General features: G+C 50.6%; 1 protein-coding gene across 3 annotated transcripts in view; it reads right to left on the bottom strand.

The window, feature by feature from the left end:
• Positions 1 to 1132: 1132 nt before the first annotated feature.
• NECTIN1 (nectin cell adhesion molecule 1) overlaps positions 1133 to 19074 on the bottom strand; it is a 156622-nt gene continuing 138680 nt past the window's right edge. The window contains exons 10-11 of one of the 3 annotated variants that reach the window (XR_007353526.2): positions 14890 to 14934; positions 5130 to 5252 (exon numbers count right to left, since the gene is read on the bottom strand). Coding sequence is in view for 1 of the 3 variants with exons in the window: in XM_048827324.2 (XP_048683281.1) it covers positions 5034 to 5252 (219 nt within the window). In the remaining 2 variants the exon portion in view is untranslated. Of the gene's footprint in view, positions 5253 to 14889; positions 14935 to 19074 lie in introns of all 3 variants that reach the window. The other 2 variants (XM_048827324.2, XM_048827326.2) reach the window with 2 other exon arrangements.

Raw genomic sequence — 19074 nt, 5'->3', positions numbered from 1 at the left:
TTCAGTTAGACCTTCGGTGAGCAGGCTCCAGCTCAGAGGAAGGCAAGGAGACCTTGAGGGAGGCTCCCACAAAGAAAGAGAAACAGGGAAGACAAATGGGACAGAGGTGGCACCTTCTCACCACACCTTCCTCCTAGAAGGGACTTGAACATAATAGCTCCCAGTCCTGTACAGAGATCTGTGCGGGGGTGTGATAAATAAAGGGGCAGGGAGCATCTCCCTTTGATGGGCACCCAGCCAGCCAGTTAGCTGTAAAATCCCTGTTGGTATCTGTTCTCTGCATGCTTTACCTGTAAAGGGTTAAAAAAGTCCCCCAGGTAAAGAAAAGGACACCTGACCGAAAGAGCCAATGGGAAGGAAACTTTCCCTTTGTGTATGTGGTTGATCTTTCTGGGGTGAAGAGATGGGGCAGCAGGAATGTAGGAAAATTAGAAATATTTAGAAAGATGCAATTAGGTTTATTTCTGTTTATTTTTTAAGGCTTTTGGACTCCTCTGTGCTAACCCCAGCTGCTTTTGTTTGCTTGTAACCTTTAAGCTGAACCCCCAAGAGGCTATTTTGGGTATTTAATTTTTGGAATTGCTCTTTTAAAATCTAGCAAAAGCCTACGTTCCAGATGTATTTTCTTCCTTTTTGTTTTTAGTAAAATTTACCTTTTTTAAGAGCAGGATTTGGATTGGTTTCAGAGTAGCAGTGTCCTAAGAGGTTTGTGCATATGCTGTTTGATTAGCTGGTGGCAACAGCTAATTTCCTTTGTTTTCTTCTCAGCTCTTCCCCAGAAGATACCCCACAGGGAGGAATTCCCAAGTGCTCCTTCCTGGGTTCAAGGGGGTTTTTACATTTGGGCAGGGGCAGCGTTTACCAAGCCAAGGTCAGAGAAAAGCTGTAACCATGGGAGTTTAATACAAGCCTGGAGTGGCCAGTATTGATTTTTAGAATCCTTGCGGGCCATGCCCCCTTCTGCACTTGAAGTGCCAGAGTGGGGAATCAGCCCTGACAACGGGAGTGTGTGTGTAGAGGTGGGGAAGGGCTAAAGTGTAAAGCTTTAATTGTGCAGTGAACGAGGTGTGGTCAGAGGGCCGAGACCAAACACCCAACACCAGTTTCACAGTAAAGAGACCAGGGAAGCTGCTTGAACTCTTACATCACTTTTATTTAAGCTCTGTGGTCAGTCTGGTCCTCCAGAACAGCTCCATCAACCATCAGCCATCCCCGCAGCAGGTCTGGCATTTCACGCCCCCTGGACAGGAGACACGGCTTCACGTCTCGCATGAGGTAAGACACAGAAATAAAACACCAAAATCATCCACCCACCCGCCTGCCACTGGGACATGGGGGCTGCTGCCTCCCTCTCTCTCTCTCTCTGTGTATTCGCATTCAGCCACCTTTCCTGTTCAATCCAAGCAACCACCCTTTACCTCCCCCACTAAGGATGGCACTGCTGCAGGAACAGGTCCTTTGTCTAAGCAGCCTATGCCGAGGTGTGGGCTTATCCTAGCTGGAGAGAGACACCACTGTCTGACATTGCTGAAGCTGGACCACTGCCTCTGAAAGGTCAAGACTTGGGCACGGGAGGAAAAGAAGTATGATCCCTTTGCTTTGGGGCTGGGGAAGATAGAAGATCTATGGGACAATTTATTTGAACCCATGAATACAGAGGAGAAAAATGAGGGCTTGGATCAGAACCATCCATGGATTTGGCTTTGTGGAGCCAAAACCCAATCAAGCCAACCTCCCCCTCCATCTACCGATAGGTTTTTACACATCTCCACATGGGGATCATGAAGGAATCTGGCAATACCACCAGACCTTCTGCTGCAGCACAGACAGAAGGGCCTCCTTTGTTTAGTGTGTCAAGAATAGGGGAGAAGGTAGAAAAGGCAGAGAGAGATCAAATGTTCCTAAGTTTAAAACATGCACTGGATAAATCAGGCAGCTGGTTTCAGAGGCTGAATTTCTGCTTCACTCTTTCTTTCTGGGGAGCTTAGAAATCCTTTCGCTTTGCTGAAAAGCAAAGATCTCTGTGTCTCCTCTTTATGGACAGCTTGAGTTCAAATTTGTCCAAGGCAACTGGACTTTCTTTGAGCTGCCATGCGACACTACAGTCTGCCTACATGTTGTCCCCTCACCCATCATAGTACCGTCCTCCCCCAAAAACTGCAAAAGAAATCTCTAGCTACAGAGATGTCCGCTGCCCCCCTCCCCTCCCACATACAGTCCTTTCATGTAATATAATTCCTATGCACCTCAAGAGTTGACCATGTTGCTTTTGTTCGGCCTCTCATCTATGTGCCCAGATCTGGGGTGAATGTGGAAACAGGCTTCCCACTTTAATTCCTGCGAGCCTGGAGATGCCCCCTTTCTTTTAGGAAGGGAGTCGGAGGGAATGTCCCTTGCCCATGTGTTCTTGTAGCTCAGCGGTGTGAGGTTGCATCTCTCTCCAGGACGCAAAGACCGCAGGGGTTTTCTGCCACCACATCTCCTTCTCTAATGGGTGGACTAAAGGCAGATTGGTAGAGGAGGCCAAAGTACATTCCCATTGCCAGCGTAGGCGGCAGGGAACTGGACAGTGACGGCAGTAGGTCTGAGTTCAGAGCAAACCCAGCTCCGTGGCTGCCAAACATTACCGCATGGCACGTGAAGAGGAAAGAGCGAGAGAGCGAGAGGTCTAGCATTTGAGTGGAGGCAAGTGGCACTTTGAGCTCGTTCGTGAAGGGAAGTGAATTGGCCGGTTCTCTGGGCAGAGGAGGCCGACCAAGGAAGTGTGAACCCTAACAGGGCCAAAGGATCCAAACCAGCAAAGATGGAAGGGAAGGGATTTCAAAGGCCCTGTGTCTATAATTAGGGGGCCCATTGGCCCTTCTGACAATGGGAGAGTTCCATGTGCTAGGTGCAACCATGGGCTGCCCCGCCTGCTCCGTGGGCCAGCTAGAGGGGCTGCATGCTTTGGGATGGCGGGAGGCCAGGAAGAGCTGGTGCCCTCTTCCCTGATCTCTAGAGGCAGCCAACCTGGCCAGCACGAAGCAACAAAGCCATTCAGTCCAACAGAACCCACCCCAACCGGCTCTTCCATTTCCCTCTGCAGGGGGGAATGATGTCATCGCTCCAGGTGGCCATGCTGTTTTCCCAAAACAGGATGTGGCGATGTGCACAGGGAAAGGGCGGAGCTAGGTTTTATGGGGCAGGCCCAGGAGGCGTGGGCGGAGCCTGGTTCCCTCATGGCACATTATTTCCTAATGGAAGCAATCTCTCTCTCTCTCTCTACATATTTTAGCCTGCAGGAAATATATGAGGTAGTGCGGACACAGACGTGCTTCTGTGTGAGTCAGGGAGTTGGGGGACAAGCAGGATGAGCTCAGAGACAAACCTCTGGGGTGGGAGCAAAGAAAGTACATAGAGCGACCTTTGCCTTTAGAATCAGATATACAAAAATAAAAGTGACCCAGTCTATTTGCGAAGGCAGGAGCTGGGCTGACAGTGTCTGATGTGTTATTCCCCCCATGGGGCATCTTTAATACTGTGGTGGTTTCCTTTGCATTTGTGCAAGGAGCATTGGATACTGGTTTGGTGTTGGAGAACCAGGCAGATAGCTGGGGGTGCCTGGCTCACATGTCCTTGTGGATTAGCAGTGCGAGGTTGTGTATGTCTCCAGGATGCAAAAGATCCATCTCAAAATTAAGAAAAATAAGAGTCTGTTAACTGAAGACACATCCCCTTGTGCATAACTGTCCATTCTGTGTCTCTCCCATGCTGTACCTGGGTGGAAAAGGTTAGAAATATCCCTGAAGCCAACTATTCTCCAAGACTTTATTCCTCTTGTTCCTCTTCTTCTTCTTTTCTTTTTTTCTAATACAAGTGAACAAGGAGGTGACGTGGAGATGAATTCTCTTATCTAAAACACTTGGTGGTTGCAGGAACTTACACTTTCATATACACACACACGCACACACTCCAAATATCAAAAAATTCACAGTCCAAAACTAAGACGATTTAAAAAAAGTTAAAAGGCCAGATTCTGTGTTGGCTTTTATCCTTCATTAAGAGCAAGAAGATTACCTGAAATTCTGATTTGTTTTCTATAATCTGCCTGAGTTCACTTTAAAATTCCAATCAACAGGTGTACAGACGGACCTGGGGTGAGCTTTAGACTTTTGGAAAAGAAAATTATGGCGTGTATATCTACGTATTTTTCCTAATTAGAGATTTTTTTTCTTTTGGTTTCAGGTTACATGATAGAAAGTTCTAGGAAGATGTTCTAGAATCCATTGTCTTTCCTGTGTCCAAATTCTGTTCCTACACCCTCTGGGTTGGGAAGAGTCAATGCAAGAAGTTGGGAGTGGGGAAAAATACAACATCTCTTCTGCTCTGGGGCTGGTTCTGAGCCTTTTTCATTCCAAACGTCCCATCGTTACATTTGGTTCAGAAGTCTTTACCCTTTGCCCTTTGAACAGGGCTCCCGGTCCCAAACGGTATTTTCAAACGAGAGAGTTGCAGACTCAGACCCGGGCCCTGGCTGGGAAGTTTCAATGTAGTACAGAGATCATTTTGTTTGGAAGTAAAAGTAGAGTTGGGAATTTTAGACACGGTGTAACAAGGTTTGTGGAGGAATCCGCTCCAGGATCCTCTTGTGTAAATGGTGTAAAAATTGACACTACGGAACACAGACACTTGAGTGGGTCTGGGACATTCCATCCAACAGAGGGCAGTGGTACACCCACCCAGCCACCCACTGACACACACACGCATGCACATAGCCAGCTTGCTACTGGAGGGTGGTGGGGCCAAAATTAGAAAAAAGATGCAGTCAGTGTATGACACATAGATGAAGGTAGAGAGTTCCCTTGAGCGCTAATGAGCAGGTGGATACTTAACCAAATCATGTCAATTACAATTGCACCAAAATTTAAAAACAGAAAAACCCAAACAAAATTCTCAATGGCTGGGGAGAAATCAAAGGCCTTGGTTAATACGTGAAAGGTCGGGAGATGTGAAGAACTGGCTTCTTTGCTTTTGCTTGACTGTGTGCTGTTGTTTTAAACATACTGTTCCTTAGGACAGATGTACGGCGCCCGGGAACCTGGTGGTGGGCAGCAAAAGGAGATATCGGCACGGTGAGGATACAGATCTTCTGGGAGATACGATAAGGGGTTATAGACACGGGGTATTTTCTCCAGATATTGATCTTCAGGTGAGCAACAGCAGGTCAGGTGATCACTCGCATCCGGTATCTCTGAGTGACACTTTCCAAAGTTCTGGGAGAAGAGACAAAGTCAGTGAATAGAATCTTGGAGCTAGACTGCAGTAACAGGCACAGGTACCTAACTCCCTGTGAGATACCCTCAATCAATTAATAGCAGCAGGGAAAATAATGGAGCTCTGTTGGCTTTCCCCCCCCCCCCCCAAAAAACAAGCTATTCACATTTCATCCTGGGCCATTTTGGCAATGAGAAATGTCTGCCTCACCCACATATATACCCATTTTCCCCATGAAAATTTACATACTTTGTTCCCAGTCCTGAAAATCGTTTCCCAAGGGCTTAATTTTACACAGGTGAGTTTCAATGGGATGATTCACATGTGTAATATTTATCTTTGGAAGGAAATGCATAAGAAGGGGCATGATAAAAGCAGATAATTAAGACTGGTGTAGAGAAGGGAGATGGAGAGCTTCTGTTCTCCCTGTCTCATAACACAAAAAACAGGGATGGTCAATGAAATTAAAAGGTGGCAAAATTCAAACCTGATCAAAGGAAATCTTTTTTTCATGCAGTGCGTAATCAGACTGACAAACCCTACCACAGGATGTCATTGAGGTCTAGAGCTTAGTAACACTGAAAAAAGGAGTGTACATTTGTGCAGACAACAAAAATAGCCGGAATTAAAACAGTTAATGCTAACAAATTTTGGGACCAATATTAGATCTCATGCGTCAGGACTTAAACCAATCTACTCCTATAAGGATTTAGGAGAAGACCTAGTGTGCGGGACAGATTGTCTCAAATCTACCTAATGCAGGGTTCTTATACACCTTCCTCTGGTGCATCTAGTGCTAGTTATTGTCAGAGGCTGGATACTGGGCTAGATGGGCTTGGAATCTAATCCAGTCTGGTTATGCCTATATTCCTTTGTAAAGTGTGTTTGCAGGATCAGGCCTTGAAGGGTGAAATGATTTATTGTCCAAACAAACCTGCATACCCTTATGCACGTGCTTAACTTTATGCACTGGAGCAGTTCCATTGAAATCACCGGGACTACTCATGTGAGTAACACTAATAGTGTATGTCAGGGTTTGCAGGATCGGGGCTACAGTGTTGAGAACTGAAATGTCCAATTTGGAAAAATATCATGGATTTGGCTCGGACACAAGACCATTTCCTTCAAGATGGGAAAACAGACCCAATCTTTCCTCCATAAAATGATCCATTTCTTTCGGGGGTGGAGGGAGGGAGAAGAATGCAGCGCTGCTCAGATATTTTGCAAAATCTGGTTCTTTTCTGCAAGCCCTGAACAAAATGCAAATGCCTTGAATTCCAAGGAGCATAAGCTATTGTTGTGATTGCTTTGCCCAGTTGTTAATAACAAATGACAATCAAATGTCACTTGTTCTAGTGCAAAATCGCCAAGATCTTTCTTTGGTGGGTTTTCTGCAAAACAAAAGGGATGATTGGAAAGAACATCCACTGATGCTCAGCTCCCTCCCTTCTGTTCGTGCGTGTGTCAGGGGGATGGACAGACCCAGCTTGCTCAGTGCCCCAGGGAAATGCAAAGTCTTCACTTGCCCTCCCTTGGTACTGGCAGTGGATTGTATCCCTTCCTGCTCACACATTTCTCTACTGTTTTGAAACCCTGCAAGCTGATCTTGGTGAAGGACCTAGTCGGGACATCTCTCTACATTCCAGGCATCATTACAACAACCTGGGCCCATCATAAGCAATTGCTTTCAGCTCCCGCTTCCTGTTGTTTGGCCTCAGCACATTTAAAAGGTTACTTGACAACTCTTTTTCCTATTAGGCAAAGACTGGCTTATCTGCTACATTTGGGGCTCAAGAGGCCCTACTCCTGCTTTGGTCTTCCCTCCAAGGGTTAGCTCCCTGGGGATAGCGTTCTTCCTGGCTAACTGATTTGCTGAAAGGCACTCAAGAGAGTGAATGTGCCAGTTTTGATGTGTCACGCACCAAAAACCGAGGGCTTTCTTTCTCTCAAACACACCACCGTGCATTGAAAAACAACATGGTCAAATCTTGAACTATCCAGTCTCTGTTGTTCCATAGCCTCATTCAGTTAGTAGATTGTCAATGGGGGGCAGGGGTTGTCTAATGGGGTCCTGCTCCCTGATTGGGGCCCCCAGTGCTACTGCAACACAAATTAGATATAGAGTTGAGCCCTTTACTTGTCTGAAGCCTCTTTTATCCAAATTCATTGTTCCCTGTTCTGTTGAGGTTTGGAGTATAACAGAGCATTATCAGCTGGGGGAGGGTCCCTGTGTGGTTCTGATCCTAGGAAGGCAGATCAAATATTGAGCACCCTGGCCCGTGTTCTCTTAAAGCTGTTGCAAAATGGATGAAGTTATCTGTAGCACCAGACAGGGAGCCATTCACTGGCAGGCACACCTGTATCCACGAAGCATGCACATCACACACCCATTCATGCAAAGGCTGGCTCATCCTCCTCCCTTTTCCCCAGTCCCATCTCAGTTTAGGCAGGGGAAATCAGGACAAGGTAAGGAGAGGGGAAGAGAGATCAATGCTGCTTACACTATTGGCAGATTATCTCCAAGGGTTTCTCCACCTTGTTTTAGGCTGAGCTGCTAAGGGCGGGAGCGGGTCAAGGAAGCAGCCCAGGCCAGCCTACCAATTATGATCCTTTGGGTTTTCAAGCATCCTCAATTATCTTTTTGACAGTCCTCTGCCTGTCTGGTGAACCAGTAGGATCTATAACCCATAGCAACCAGAACACAACACTCCCATGAAACAATGCAGCATTGTAGATTAAAGGAACATTCTCCTCTCCAGGAAGAAAACAGCCTGCGATCATTTTTTATGCATGGGCTTTGCTTTTGGCCTGACTGAAATGCAACTTTTTCCTGGCCCCCTCCCTTGCCACAGGTCGGAAATCCCCCAAATGGTTCCAGTTGGTGCTAGGATTTGGGTCCTCAAGAGGAAAAGCCTGAAGGAACAGAAAGAGCTCCTCTCTCTGCCAGCTCCCGGATAAATATTTCACCAGGCTGCTTTAAAAAAATAATATATATATCCAGAAAACAAAATGTCGCTAATGATTTATTGATGGCTCTACAAAGCTGAACTAATGCGCGAGGCAGCAAATAATCTGGAGAGCTGCATGTTCTCCAGGCAATTTCAGGGGCCAGGGAGTGGCAGGAGAGGGGGTGGGTGCTGGTGGGGAGCTTCTGGGAGTAATGGGCTGTAATTAAGGGATGGAAGATTATGCTGAACATCAGGAAAACCAGTCAGCCTGTGCAATAGCCTCCCCTGCAGAAGGAGAGGAATCCTGTTGCTTGAGACATTTAAAGCACTAGGGAATGCGCTGTAGGGAACGATCCTGCTTTTGTCAGGAGATGGCTAGGATCATACAATCAAGCCTTAATTGCTACAAGTCCATTCAGGTTTGCTACACAAAGTGCCCCTGAGCTTCAGTGGACCCCCTGTAGCCCCACATGGTCTGGCAGTCAGCCCCACAGAAGTTGTGGTGCACTTTCTGTGGCAGTCAATATTGAAAGACTAGAACCCCAGGCCTACAGGACAGGGACATTCACACCCAGCCCAGGGCTCAGCATCTGTACCACCAGGGCAAACACAGGGGTGCAGCAGGTCTCTGCACAAAGGGGGTTGTTCTCACACAGATCTCAAGCATTCACACAGCAGGGACTGAGAGCAGCTGCCAGGGGAGAACTATTGCTAATCAAATAAGCAATTCTTCAGCTTATACAGAACATGTTCCTATCTCAAGCTAGCTCCCTCACCTACCTATAACTGCTCAGGACTCAGAACCCAACCTATCCACCTCCCACTACGTAAAGGGAGAGCAGGCCTTGTCTCCTCCCTCTTTATAGCCAGGGTCATTAATCAGTCTTTGCACTTGCTGCTGAGCACCCTTGATCAGCCTTACCTGGAAGGCACTTGCTTCCATGCCTGCCAGCTGACCCAATATGTTTTTTTGAAGCAGAACTCCCTCTCTGAGCAAGGATGTTAACCCCTTCCCAGCCAAGAAGTGGTCAGGGTTTGCCCACCTTACCAGAATGTGGATGTTTGTAGCAAGGGAGTCCACCTCCCAGTGCGTGGGCAGGTGGGCAGTGGCAGACCCAACCCTGGAACTATGGGCAAGGAGGTCTATAATATTAATCCCATCTGGAGTTGTGCATCATGTGTGCCCCAGGGGTTTGTGCTGGAGTAGGGTGCAAGGCTCCGTGCAAATGAGTATGTCAGAACTGGGCATATAAAGGGATTCATTAGCATGCTGGGTGACAGGCATAGTGCAAAGGAGTGGCTTGCCCTAGCACAGCAGAGACATTAGAAACCTGCTTCCTTAACTGGGTCTTATGTGGATGGAGCTGAGCTAGAGCCAGTTTGGGAGATGCAGGAAGACACTGGAACACAACACAGCTGAGCATTGCGCCCTGCGAAACACAGGGGAGCTTTTGGAGATACACCCCAAAATGCTAATAACCTGGGGAAGGATCCCAAGGGTCTGATTTAGGGACCCTGAACCATGCTGAGAGGCCAGTGCTGTGGCCTCAGTAATTGGCTAGTACAAGGACACCAAAACTATTGCAATGGAGCCCAGAGCAGGGATCCTGAGACATAGCCCACGGCTAGGGCCCTGAGTTATAGTGGGAAATCTTTATGGATCTGCTGCAAAGACCCTTGGAAAACCATGGAGATGGGCCTAAATCAACCCCATGAAAACTGGGGGCTTCCTACTGCAGATTGAAATGTGCTGGCTATTGCCCATCACTAGAAATACCAATACTTAATAGGGCTGCAAGAGATGACCAGGTTACAGGGCTTGTCCCTCCACTACCAGGCTCATTGGGCCCAATTTGCCATCGCCCTGCAGCTGGCATTGTCATTTATCCTGGTGTGAGCTGCTCCCAGGCTGAGCTGTGCATTGCAGGCGGTGCCGTAGGCACTCAGGCAGCATTGTGTGCTGTTGCACCAGGGCATTGTGCACAGGTGTAGGTGATCGCCTAAGGCACAGGGCAAGAGAAGATCAGCCTCTTTGTGACAGCCGCTCCACCTGCGCAAGGTGGGTGCAAGACCACTGCCAGCCTGCCTTGGTAGCACTGTGCGCTGGTACTGCATGACCACAGCAGGGCAGACGAGATTTTGGAGCTTAGGGGGGGAGAAAGCATTCCCTGTGCCCTCGCGCCTTCCCTAAGCCTGTGAGTTCAGAAGCCAAGCCTGCTCCCCACTTTGCTCACTGTCAAGTAGCAGGAAGGAAGGGGATTGCACACACCCTGTGTTTATTAACAGCTCTGACAGCCAGTGCCCTTTGAATCTCTCCCTTGTCCCTCTGTGACTTTTCTGCAACCTTATGTACCTCCAACAAAGTTTGAAATGAAATTATGGCTAATTAAATTTAGCTACTACATGAATTCCCCCCCCCCCCAACTCTTGTGTCTGCTCTCCCTGCCTTCACCTCTGATGCAATTCCATATAACACTTATGTTCGCTGGGATATTTGTTTTAAATCATTTTAAAGAAACTGATTAAGTAGGGTGTCAAAAAGCCATCCATTTCAAACAGCCCAGTGGATTATTATTAAACTGTCTTTGTTTGATTAACATGCTCTAATTCAGTTTCTCAGTGACTTTAGTTCAACCATCTCCCCCCCGCCCCACTTTGGAGCTCTTCTTGCTTCTGAAAGTCACTCCTTAAGCATAGTTATTAGTGCTGTGAATTGTTTTCCCCTTGTGACCTGGTAATCACCAATAAATCTGCTCATCCATAGCCAGGAATGAATTCTAACCAGGGGGAAGGAGGGGATGGGAGGGGAAAAGATATTGGCCAAGATCTTGATGTTTTGTTAACTTCATTTCCGTGAAAATCAGAAGCAGGAAAGACAGAATTACAAGGGGGGAATATCTGGAAAGGGCTCCATGCCATCTGGCCTTACCCAAAACATTATCACTAACTGCCTTGGAACACTCCCTGGCAGTAGGATTTGAACACAGGACCTTGTGCACTGCTAACTACTGTTGGAGCTAATGGACTAGCTGCATCAGCCCGAGGCTGTTATCCTCTATGGGGCCAACCATGACTAGACAAAGGGACAGGTGCAATAAATATCCTTTGCGAGAATGTTAGCGGCTTCCCCTTTGCCGGCAGCTACTCTAGACCATCTGAGGTTGAGGAGAGTTCAGGTCTACTTTTCTAACAATCTCCTCATAAGTTATGAGCAGGATTTGAACCCCAGGATCTGCAGACAATTGAAACTGAAGCAGCCGCTCCACTAACCCATAGCAGGAGAAGACTGTTGCCCTGTAGTGGACAAGCCACTAGCAAGGGCTGCTACACACACTGTATTGTATCCTTACCCGTAAGAATTACTGAAAGCACTGGGAAACTCAAAGTACTGGCGTCTAGTATCAGTTTCCCCACTGTGTTTATAAACTGACTCCTCAGCACTTTTATAGCCCTTCTCATCTTCAAAGTGCTGCACAGACTTTAGCTAATTCTCACAGCGCTGCTGCTCATTTGACGCCTTATCTATCACGGAGCAACTTGATTGCTCACCACACCATATTGTGAGTAATAGCTGCAAGGATCAGGGAGAGGGGCTGGGATTGAGAGAACTGGGCTCTCATGAGCAATTGATTCTCTCCAGGCAGAGACTTTGGGCTCTTGGATCCAGATCCAGAGGGTGCATCTGAGGTTTGGTTAGGAGGGGCCAAGACCCACAAGGAGAAGCACACACAAATTATTCATGCAGGAAGCTTAACACTGCAGGATTCCTTGCCGAGGCTTGGTCTACACTTAAAATCCTACAGCCAGCAGTTCTGCTGCCGGAGCGCTGCGGCATAGCCCCTCGTTACAGAGATGGGAGGGGTTCTCCCATCTGCGTAGGTAATCCACCTCCCCAGAGGTGGTAGCTAGGTGGATAGAAGAATTCTTCCCTTCATCGAGCACGGTGTACACGGGGAGCTGGTCAGCATAGCTATGTCTCTTGGGATGTGCGTTTGAATTTGTCACACCCCTGAATGATGAAGCTAGGCCAATGTCAGTTTTCAGCCTAGACCAGCCCTAACTCTCGCACAGGTATTCATCTGGACCCATTGCTGCAGTACCTGACTGCCTCCCGTGCCCTAATGGATTGGGCATCAGGGCAGGGCTATTAACCCCACTCAAAAGGTGGTGAACGAGGCCCAGATTTCAGCAGGAGTTAGGCAACTAATTACATTAAAAAACCAGGGCCTAAGTCACTTGCCCAAGGTCACTGTTGCTGCTGAGAGTCTGGATTTTTGGTGTACAACATTTCTGATCATAAAGGCAAGGGGGACCCCAAAAGGGTGCAGAGCGCAGGTAATTCTGGGAAACGAAAGGCCTGCACTGAGTAGGGGCAGGGGTTTGGGGTTTGATGGTGCTGAAGTATCATGATCCATTTGAATGCATCCAAACAGCAGGAGTGGCTAGTGCACTGGTTGGGGACTCAGGAGACCAGGTTGGTCTATTCCTAACTCTGCCACTGGCCTGCTGGGTGACCTTGGGCAAGTTACTGTGCCGCTCTGTGCCTCAGTTTCCCCACCTGTAGAATAGGACTAGTGGTAATTGGTAAAGCACTTTGAGATCTACTGGTGAAAAGCACCATCAAAGCTAGATATTATTATTAAAACAGAACTGGAAAACTGGCTTCTACTGTTCTTGGATGCAGCCTGGATCTGTGGATTCAAATCCAACCCCTTTAACCATGAAGGGGTTCACATTTCAGGTTCTGGTTCTGGCACATCTCTGGGCCTGCTGGTACTTGGACAGCAGGCTGGGAGTCTGCCTCCTGCTTTAATTTCCTCCAGACACATTAGGGTCTTGGAATCTGTCTCATGAACTGAACCATCCACACAACAGAGACGGGACGGGAAATTCTCAACGTACAGGAGAATTTTTTTTTTTAATAAAAGCATCAAAAGTGAACCCTCCAGCCTATGCTGTGTCTGAGTGGGGAGATTTTGCTGCAGTGAGATTACACTTTCAAAGCACCATATGACCGGCTTTATTTTTCCTTCAGAGAAACCAGGAGGCTTTCCAAATTTGGATTTGGCGGATTACTGTCCTTGCGCTGGCGATAAAATCCCCCACCCCGGGAAGAAAAGGCAAGACCTCCCAAGATGGATTAGGGAATGCTTGCCTTGTTTATAGCTCTGAGAACAGCCTCCTGTTCCAGCGCAAGAATCCTCTGGGAAAGGGTGGGTAGATCTCTGCTTTCAAACCTCTCACCTTTTCCTGGGCTCCCTGCTGAGTGTAATTATAATACACCAGGCCTTGCAAGGGGGGGGGGTCAGAGTTAGGAGCACGGTTCAGCAGAGGGGAAGAAGGGCAGGGGTCCGCAGTGGAATCTCTCACTAGTTTGCCCTCTGCCTGCCAGCCCCTCATGAAGGGGAAATTATGCTTAGCCTGCAGCTGCCTTTTGGAAGCTGCAAAGGGTGGATAGTATCAGAGGGTGAAAATTCAGCTCTGCTCATTTCACCGGGGATGAATTTGGCCCCCTGAACTATGCAGCATGGATCTCGCCTGCCCCTACAATAGGGCTCTCGAGCCTGTAGGAAGAACAGGTTTGGATCAGGTGCTGTAGGAATGGCTGAAAAAGGGCTGGCTGGAATGAGATGCCATGTCCAGCATGGCATGCTAGCGTGGGAGTTAGGAGCCAGCAGGGAGGAATACACTGAGGCCAGCCACCCGGCATGGAGACATGGCTCTGCCTGGAGGTGAGCTGAAGGGGCCGAGGCTCATGTCCCCATGGGGGTCTGTGTCAAAGTGTGAACCCCAGCCTGGTGAGGAGCACGTCAGAGACGTGAAGCCCAGCAGGTCACAGGGGTCCTGGTGAGCCCACACGATGTGCAGTGTGCCAGTGATTGTCGGAGGGAAGCAGGGTCTGGTGTGGAGCACCACACGGGAGGGAACGCAGGACCCAATGTGGGCCATGTGGGAGCGGGATACAGGGTGGAGGCACCTCAGAGGGGGAAAGACATGCAATATTACTGGGCCAGCCTAGAGCATATCATGCCCAGATCTCTGCCACTGTGAGACCAACGGCCCAGCAGGGAACGTGCCACAGCGAGGGAGGCTGGTTCTGATTAAAGGCAACTTCTCTGTTGCCTGTTGGTGCCAGCCCCTAAGAAATCCCGGGCAGTGGAGCCCTCTGCATGTCAGCCTGGGTGGTTGCTGTATAACCTGCTGGGACCCAGTCTATCCCTACAGCACCAGGGCAGGGCTGGATTCAGGAGGCTCAGCCCACCTTCCATCCCAGTAATGGTAGCTGAGGGGCCTGGGGTGGGACACGGAGCCTTCCAGCTGGCCGTCTAGAACCCAGCCTGGGTTGGTAGGGAAGGCTGTCTGGTGCCCTGCGTGGGATGAGTTGGCTTGCCTCAGCCCAGAGAGTGGGTGGTCACAAGCCCATCGTTCCAGTGGCACTAGTCAGCCTCCTTCTCCATCGCAGCGGGGAGGCCGAGGTGAATGGACCATGGAGTCGGCACTGCACCCTGCCCTGAGGGGAGGGCTGGGTTGGCGTGGTATGTGTGGGGTGGCTGGCTGTGACCTGTGCTCTCCTTGTCTGTTGGATAGAGGCACCCGGTGTCTGTGGCTGACGACCCAGCACCGCCCGCCTGCACCAAACTGACATCGGAACCAAAAGGATAAAAAAAAAAACCACCCAGAAACTTACTGTCCGCTTTCGCTTGTTACGTCTACGAAGACCTTGATCCTCATTCTGCGCGCAGGACACGGGCGAGACACCGCAAGAGAGAGAGGTTACCGTCCACTCTGGGCAAGGCCAGCGGCAGACACTTACCTACCGGCTACAGTGGGGCTCTACAGGGCTCCTTCCAGCACAGGGAAACAAGGGGGTCTATGGGAGGGTGGCAGGCAGACCAGACCCATCCAACTCACTCACACAGTCACTCTGGCCGCTGCAGAGACCCTCACCCCAGAGTGTCCCCTCCCCATGGTGACTCTGACCCCAGGGGCTCCTGTCCCTGGGACGCCCTCACCCCAGACTGTCCTCTCCCCACAGGGACTCACCCCACAGAATCTCCTGCCTCTGCGGGGACCCGGACTGTCGTGTTCTGCAGTGACCGGAGCAGAGGACCAGCCTGGTGGCTGAGACGTACCAGGGCTGGAATTAATCTGAATCCTTGTGGCATTTTCCAGCAGACCTTTGTAAAGCGACTTCCCTTCCTTAACGTCCCTCACCCTACACCAGCTTCTTCCCCTTTCCTGGGTGCATCCCCTCCCTTCCCCCCCGCCCCCCTGCTTCTGCCACCTCTGCCTGGAGGGTGGGAAGGCATGTCCCCACTCCAGTCCCAAAGCCTGAGGGTGCCCCCTGCCCCACGGGGTGTGCTCCATCCACCAATACCAGGTGTCTGAGTTCAGTGCATTCCCTCGCTGCAACAGGAGCTGTCCCTTTGCTTCCCTCAGGCAGACCCTGCCTCACCCCTGCCTGCGCCCTTCAGTTGCTCAGCCCAGCAGCCCCCTCCCTTCCCTGGCTGCCTTGGGCCTCAGAGACCTGGTCCTTCTGCTCGGAGGCTGGGGCTTTCCATCTCCTCTGGGGGCCTGAGCTTGCCCCCTTTGAGTGATGCCACAATGTGTGAAGTGCAGGGGGAGGCTGTAGTCACCTGAGACACACACGTAGGCCGGGCACGGGGACCTCACAGCTCGGGAGAGAGCTGCCGACATCCTTCCCCTGACAAACGGTCCTCGAGCTGCTCGGCCAGGCTGAAAGGCTCCGTCAGCCCAGACTGAGTGTCAAGGGGTGCCCGCCACAGAGCATAGCTGCCGTGCTATGATGACAGGGCCACGCCAGCCACTGTAGGGACTAAGTCAGGAGAATGGGAGATGGACGCACCTCCCTGGGGGTCGCTGTGGCCCATGCAAAGAGGACGGTTGTGAGGGGGCCCCCCTGACCCCACACAGCAGGGAGGGAGTGGGCTGGCGAGTGGAGGCTGCCCAAGAGGGAAGGTGTTACCCGAGGCACAGCTAGACCACGCTCTAAACCAGGCTCCCATCCCTCCTGCTGAAGGCGGAAAGCCGCGGCTGAGCCTTGGGCACAGGAATCCGAGGGTGGGCAGTTGCAGGGGGGTTATGTTCACTCCATTCCCAAGACCCCTGGTGGGACATGGACAGTCGCTTGGCCACTCACAGCCGCTCCCTCCCCCTGTGATAAAGGGTCCCGATAATGGGGCCTGCAGTTCTTAGCTGTTCTCCTCCCCAAAGCCCCGTGCAGCCAGTTTCCCTGCCCCTCGATGCCAGCTGTCCAGGCTCTCCCACCTCTGTGCTGCCCCAGCCCCTTTGCCCCTTCTGGTGAGCTGCCCTGACCGCCCTATTGTCTCCCTTAAGAGGACCCTGTGGACACCTTGTTACCTTCCCTAGCTGCCCTACCCCTCAATGCCGGCTGTCCTGGCTGCTTTGCCTTGGACACCAAGTATGCCAGGCTATCTCAATCCTCCCTGCCAGCAGCTCCCCATCTCTTCCCCATCACTCAGGGGCATTTGCATATTGAAGAGTTATCTGTGCCATACATAGCCCTGAATGAGCCACATGGATAATAGCTCATTATTACACGGGTCCAATTAGCTAATTTATCAGCTGCCTCCCAGCTCTTCCTATGGCTCCAGCTCCTACACAGCCAAGCTGGCTCTGCCCACACTACCCACTAACCGTGCTGCTCCAGGCTGAAATGTGTGGTGATTTTTTGGGGTGGAGTTGGAAGCAGAAGTGGAGGGCGGGATTCAGGTTCTGAGCCCCCTGGCCAGCAGGGTTCAGTCCCCCAGTGGTTGCGGGGAGGAAAGGAAGAGGTAGTGCCCCCTTTTGCTCTTGATCTGGTTGTCCCAGTCATGGAGTTGGTGGCCTCCAGATTTCTCTGCTGTCTGGAAAGGTGGAGTGACCCACCGCAGATGGGGATAAAGGTGAAGGGGACCTGAGAGATCCTGGGGATTCTTCCTCCCCCACTGCCTGCCTCAAATTGTCACCATCAGCGGGAGATGTCCAGGCCCATTTCCTGAACTAAGCTAGATGTAACGGGACCTAGATCCAAGCAACCCTTGTTTGGGGATCTGTAAATCCAAACTGTGGCTTGCCAAGTTCTGCCCCTCTGTTAACGATGAGAGGCTGGGACGAGGGATCTGGACTTTGAGGGAGTCCTGATCCAAACTTCCTGTCTCAGGCTCCTCTGTCTAATGGCTGAATTGGAACACTGGACCCTCCTGGGCCTTAATGTCCGTTGGATGGTACTCCGATTCCAGATCAGAACTCAGCGTCCAGCCCCACTGTCTGCTGCCCTACAGGGGGTTCAGCCTTCCCAGCAAAGGAAAAGCATTCCCTGTGCAATCCAGCTGCTGAGGGACCATTGGAGCTGGGGCTTTCTAACGGAAACCAGGGCACCTTCCGCACCCACAGAAATTCCCCATGCCTCGTTCCACAAAGAAAACCCCAAAGCACAGCCATAAAGAGCTCTGCAGCCAAGATGTTGGATGAATTGACTCTCAAGTCAAATTTAAGCCCTGGTGTAATTCCATTGCATCGGCACAGCTGCACCCAGGATGACCCTGGCCCTAGGTATTGCTCTCTGCAACTCCCCATGCCCGTGTCTGAGCTTCAAACATCCATGCAGCCACTGGAGCCCTTTGGATGGGGTCCCAGGAAGCTCTTTCATTTGATTGGTAGAGGGAAGTTCCTTTGGTATCACAGGATTCTGGAGATGGCCCTGAGCCACCTAATTAGGCTCCATCTTTTAAATCCCCCAAAGCGTGGCGGGTGTTTGGAGCTGGGGTTTTTGGCTGGGGATGCCCACAATCTCCAGAGGGCACCCTCTTCCCTGGGCCCAGACCTGGTCCCTGGCATCAGAGACTGTAGCTGAGGGGAGTTTGTGACGCAGACGAAGCAGAGAAACACAAGAGCAGAGACAGCAGCTTGTGAACTATTGACAAAGGGCTGGAAGGGAGAATGACAGGGTGTCTCGCCCGGGCTGGTTAACGAAGAGCAGAGACCTGTTATATTACAGGATAAACCACTCCCTGTGAGCCAGGGCCAGGGGTTATAGAAAATATAAACTCACGCCTGGGCGAGGTGCAGGAGGAGACTAGAAATGGTGGATTGGCTGCGGTGTGGGGAGGGCATCTCCACTTATTGCAACCAGAAGAGACACACACAACACAAAGCCACCCTCACCCTGTTTCTCATACACACACACACTTTCACAAACACTCCAACTTTCACACATACTCTCGTTCACACACACACACACAAACTCATCTTCTGTCTCTGACACAAACACACACGCTCACTCTGACGGACCAACTTTCTCCGACACACAAACATGGGAGCGATGGGCAGTGAGCGAGTGGCGGTCGCCCTGGTGAGTGGATTTTCTCAGCCCCTGGCTGCGGGAGGCCACGGGCGGAGAGGGGAGGGCAGACCATTAAACAAGAACACCACTCTTGCTCTTCCAATCCCCTGCCTGGGGACATTTCCACTTGGCAAATGTCCTGGCTGAGTGTCAGCAGGAGCATCCTACTGGCAGGACACGTTCCCTCTCATCTCCCATGCTCCGCAGAGCTGAGCATTGCTGCAGAGCGGGGCTGGCTTCCCAGCCACGCGGAGCAGGTGGCCATCATCTGCGTGACCCAGCTGCCTCTGGTGTTCTGTCTTCTCAGATGGGTGCCCCTTGGCAAGAGCACTTCCCTCTCTCAGACAAACTACCTGCCCTGACCCACTCTCTCTCTCTTTCATCTAGCTTTCTAGCCCACCATTTCTAGGGCACTAATCCTTCCGGTCCCGAAGCCTCTCCCCCCACCCTGCTTCTCACTTCTCTTGTTTTCTCCAGTCCTTTCTCATTCACGCTTGCTGGTTCCTT

The sequence above is a fragment of the Caretta caretta genome, chromosome 22, assembly GCF_965140235.1.
Source record: "Caretta caretta isolate rCarCar2 chromosome 22, rCarCar1.hap1, whole genome shotgun sequence".
NCBI classification, from domain to species: domain Eukaryota; kingdom Metazoa; phylum Chordata; order Testudines; family Cheloniidae; genus Caretta; species Caretta caretta.
Note: the sequence above shows the minus strand (reverse complement) of the source record. Positions and strands in the feature narration are given on the sequence as shown.